The sequence below is a fragment of the Helicoverpa zea genome, chromosome 4, assembly GCF_022581195.2.
Source record: "Helicoverpa zea isolate HzStark_Cry1AcR chromosome 4, ilHelZeax1.1, whole genome shotgun sequence".
NCBI lineage: Eukaryota > Metazoa > Arthropoda > Insecta > Lepidoptera > Noctuidae > Helicoverpa > Helicoverpa zea.
Window position 1 is genome coordinate 6,569,419 of NC_061455.1, and position 4,906 is coordinate 6,574,324.

At 39.7% G+C, this 4,906-nt stretch overlaps 1 protein-coding gene across 1 annotated transcript; it reads right to left on the bottom strand.

Moving 5' to 3' along the window:
- Positions 1-2,835: 2,835 nt before the first annotated feature.
- On the bottom strand, positions 2,836-4,877 carry LOC124629497 (cytochrome c oxidase assembly protein COX20, mitochondrial). Its single transcript, XM_047162885.1, has 3 exons — positions 4,659-4,877; positions 3,777-3,873; positions 2,836-3,650 (listed from the first exon to the last, which is right to left on the bottom strand). The coding sequence occupies exons 2-3, from the start codon at positions 3,825-3,827 to the stop codon at positions 3,336-3,338; spliced, it is 366 nt and encodes a 121-aa protein (XP_047018841.1). The 5' UTR covers positions 3,828-3,873; positions 4,659-4,877; the 3' UTR covers positions 2,836-3,335.
- Between the last annotated feature and the right edge of the window lie 29 nt (positions 4,878-4,906).

Here is a 4,906-nt window from a genome sequence, read left to right on the forward strand (position 1 = left end):
TCTAAAATAACATACAATGTCTTCAAGTGCACAATTTACATAATGTATAGCTGTAATCTGCTTGTTTAGTTTCTGTTATCATGAAGACTGCTGATTAGAATGATCTCACACTACTAAACAAAGTTCAAACATATCATTAAAACTACTTCATAAAAAATGTCATTGAACTAAGTTTTATTTAATTTTTGGTATTTATTTATTTTCAAGCATATAATTTACATTTTTAAATATTAAATATAAAAATAAAAAACATTTAAAAATATAAAAAATAGGTTGCCACCGATATCGGGCACAGGGTCCAAGGTACCGGTGGTTAGGGTCCCAGAGACAGAAACCTCCTCACAATACGTGCCGTATCAAGGAGTACTGCCTTCTGAATCAGTCCCTTGATCCAGCCGCCCAACGAGAGCCTCCTGAGGTGTTCGTCGAGGCTCTTGGCTATTAAACCATTGGCCGTAACGACAATCGGCACAACAACAGCCGTGTCAACACTCCACATGGCGACAACCTCGTGCGCTAAGTCGAGATACTTTATTTGTTTCTCTTTCTCAGCTTTCACAAGGTTCTCGTCATGCGGAACGGCGACATCGACTATCATCGCGCGGCGCGCTGATCGATCTATCACCACAATATCAGGCTTATTGGCTACAATAGTCCTGTCAGTGATGATAGATCGATCCCAGTACAACGTGATATGGTCCTTTTCGAGAACTGGGTCGGGCGCATACCTGTAGTACGGTACCTCAAGGTCTACAAGGTTGTATTGCAGAGCAAGCTGCTGGTGGATAATCTTGGCCACTTGGTTATGTCTGTGCAAATATTCACCATTAGCCAAACGAGAACAACCAGATATAATATGTCTGATAGACTCACCCGGATGGTGACATGCCCGACATATGTCAACCGTCCCGTCTTTCACGATATATCTCCGGTAGTTATTCGTAAGGATAACTTCGTCCATAATTGCACATACAAACCCTTCGGTTTCTCCAAACAAGTCACCGAAGCGTAGCCAAGATACGGACGCATTGAAGTCTACATCGGGGCCATGAAGAGCCCCGAAGAAGCGTCCATGTAGCTGTTTGCTCTGCCATACCTCCTTGCGATCATGGGTAGTTAGTACCACAGGTCTGCGCCAGTTCTCATTTGCCAACGATAGCGGGGTGAGTCCTTTGTCCACTGCTACCATATCACGATGCATACCCACGTCGCTTTTGAGAAGATATTCTCTGAGACTGCACACCTCACGGTTGTGGAGCGTCTTTGCATTTAAAAAGCCTCGGCCTCCACATTTCCGTGGGATGTACAGTCTCATCACCGACGATCGTGGGTGATGCATTCGTTCTGCGGTCAGCAGTGTGCGGACTCTCCTATCCAAGGCATCCAATTCAGTTTGAGTCCATTTGAGTATGCCGAAGGAGTACATCAGGACTGGCATGACCCAACCATTATAGGCGCGAACCCTGTTGCCGCCTGATAAGGAACTTTTTAGGACCTTATTCAGGCGGCCAAAGAAACGCTCCCGTAATGACTGTTTCATGACAGCCACATTGATGCCTAACCCCTCCGCCATACCCAAGTATTTATATGTATCGTTTGCGGAGAGTGATCTCAGGTTTATGGAATCTGAGAGTTGTACTCCCTCAGATTCCACAATTCCCCCTCGCTTTACATGCATGACTGCACATTTGTCCACACCGAACTCCATCCTGATGCAACTACTGAATTTTTCAGTGATCTTCAGTAGCTTCATCAGCTGCAGTTCTGTAGTGGCAAACAGTTTCAGATCATCCATATAAAGTAAATGGGATATAACCTGACCCCCTCTCCGCAAAGGATAGCCCAGCCCCGAACCCTCTAGCAATGTGCTCAAAGGGTTCAAGGCCAGGCAAAACCAAAGTGGACTCAAACTGTCACCCTGGAATATTCCCCGCTCGATCTTAATGGGATCGCCGGTCCCTTCAATTTGTCTACATCCTGGATAGTGAAGAACCGTTCTCCATTGCTCCATACATGACGCAAGAAAGGCGCGTAGAGTTGTATTTATTTTATACAACTCCAGTACCCTCCTAAGCCATGCATGGGGGACCGAGTCGTAGGCCTTCTTATAGTCTATCCAACATGTCGACAAATTCTTTCGGGATCGTCGAACCTGTTGGCTGATGACCATATCAGTGAGGAGCAGCTCCTTAGTAGCACGGGACCCCTTCTTACATCCATTTTGAGAAACTGACATAATTGAATATTTTTCAATATGTTGGTTTATTTTTAATCTCAAAATAGATGTAAGAAGTTTATAGACCGTCGGTAAACAAGTGATCGGTCTATAATTTTTGGGTTCCGCGGTACTGCCTGATTTATGGAGCAGATGGGTAACTCCTGTTGTTAGAAACTGTGGGAGCGACCCGGCTTCTAAGGATGACTGAAACTGTGATGCTAAACAGGGGTGTGAACTTTGCAGCCACTTTAACCAGAAATTGTGCAGTCCATCCGGTCCTGGTGATTTCCAGTTTTGCATCGGACGAACTGCACAGGCTACGTCGGAGGAGGTAATATTGACCTCCTCCATTTCTGGTATTTGTTCACACTTCCGTTCAACATCACGTGTCCAGTCACCCTCCTCGTGAAATACGGGCGTCGACCAGAGGTTGCGCCAAAACGTGTTTGTGGCACCATCATCCGGCCGGCTCCCGTCCATCACGTATTGCTCAGGTCGCTCCCAAGTTCTATATACCCATCTTTGATCACTCTGGAACATACGATTCTGGGTATAACGTTCTACCCGTCGTTTATACCTTCGAATACGGCTAGCCCATGCACAGACTTTATTTAATTAATTGTTATGCTTATCTGTAAGTATATTAATTATTTATATTATATTACACTGTATATATATGTACAATAACATATATTCAATTCATAAAATCAGAATAAGTACTTTATAAACATTATGTGGGTACTCAAAATTATATTTTCTGTACATTCAACAAGTACTTTGACATAGTTGGTTATTTTTTTTTTAGATTAAGTGACCTACCAGTACTCAATATGTTATACTGTTGACAATACAAGTATAAAAATGACATGACAGCGTTAAAAAAACATTTCTCCACAATTATCCATGATAAACGTGGCTCCCATAGTGCACCGCTTCTCACTTTTGTTATTTCGTACTATCATGACATTGATTTAATATTATCTCTAAGGCTTTTACTGGTCAATAAATACTATACATCTTTGTGAATTTTGTGATAAATAACATCATAGATTACTCACTTATTGTCATACCTACATATTGCTAAGTGGACAGAAAATAAAAATCTTGAATATTTTTCTTATGCAGATTTCAATACACCTTTTTGTTCCAGTTCTCTTTCTACTGCTGTGCCTTCATACATGATTTTATCTTTTAATGCGTCTTGTAGAAGCTGTGCATCAAATCGTTGCTTAGACCAAGCATACCTACAGTAACACCAGTATACCATGGTAGTCATTGAAAATGTTCCGAAGCCTATGTGCTGAGATAGCATAGGTCGCGATGTTTTTATGAAGGCAGCTAAACCCACGCCAACTCCAGTAGATATACCATACAAGAAACTTTCTCTGAAGCATGGTATTTTAGATACGTCCCTACCAAAAATAACTAATCCCTGAAATAACAGAAAAACTGGAATTAAAAATACTAAATCCATAGCTCCGTAAAAACATTTAATCTACTCCAAATGTCGTATTTCCAAAAACTTGTTTGTATCTAAAGAAAATAGACTTGAAATAACCTTCTTCTCTTCCTCTTCTTCATCAAGCAATCCCTTTACTACTGTATCCATCGCTAAGGTGAAATGCTTTTAAGACAGCAAAATAATCCTTCAAAATCTGAAAAAATCGTCTACTTTAACTATAACTAGTCATAACTATAACCTCAAACAATACAACTTGACAGATGACAGTTCGATGACCTAACAGTTTATGACAGTTATGACAATACTGTCAACAGGAATGTGGCTCCGAGGTTTTTAAGTTTACTATGAACATCTTTTAATTTTTACTTACTTTTCAAAGCTCCCGTAGCATGTTTAGTGAAGATCTTATAAAAGAAATCCAAAATATAAACTATGATGCTGAAAAAATCTATTTATTTTCAAGCTTTTAAACGCAGCCACTTTGGCGGGCTGAGTGTGTGACGTCAACTCAACTACCAACTTCCACGAGTTCAATTTCAACAAAAAAGTGTTCAATTTTAAAAAGTTAGCAATTATTAATAAAATAATACTTCAATAATTGATTAAGTAATATTGTTATACACACATGGCTAGGCTGGGAACATAATATGAATAATATTATTATTCAGCGGCAACGCTTTGAGGTAGTAAAACACGAAGGTATCACGTTTGTATTACGTGTTTTTCCCCTCTTTCATATTATAATATCAGATCTATATAGCTTGCATATCAGAGTAAAATAAAGGCTACTTTTAATCCATGTACCTACGGGAAGTAGTTCTTCCAGGACACGAGTGAAACAGAAATATCAATGGTCCGGACTGCGTTTTGTTGGATTCGCATTGATTATAGTGTGTATGATAAATCTGTCTAAGAATGCTAGGGGAATCTCGTTAAATTTATAGTATTAACTAAAATATTTACGAAGATATCCGTTACCTTTAACTGCAAGTTATAACTTTATCATTTTAATACTTTCCTACACTCGTACTCGCACTTGACTACTTTTTATTATCAATATAAAATGTCAATTTGACTGGAAGATTGACGTCATTGGGATGCGTTTCAAACTGAAGAGAATTCCTATATTTGTAACATGAAATTTTGTTATCTCCCTTACACTCTAGGCTATATTCATATTTTATCCTGTTGTCACTACAGTAAATTTAATTCGCAGTTCGGCTAAA

Excerpts from the sequence above, each read along its gene's own strand:
- LOC124629497 (XM_047162885.1), bottom strand. The coding sequence starts at position 3,827 with ATGGATACAGTAGTAAAGGGATTGCTTGATGAAGAAGAGGAAGAGAAG. Across the intron at positions 3,651-3,776 it reads AAGAAGAGGAAGAGAAGAAG|GGATTAGTTATTTTTGGTAG; the intron begins GTTATTTCAAGT and ends CTGTTATTTCAG.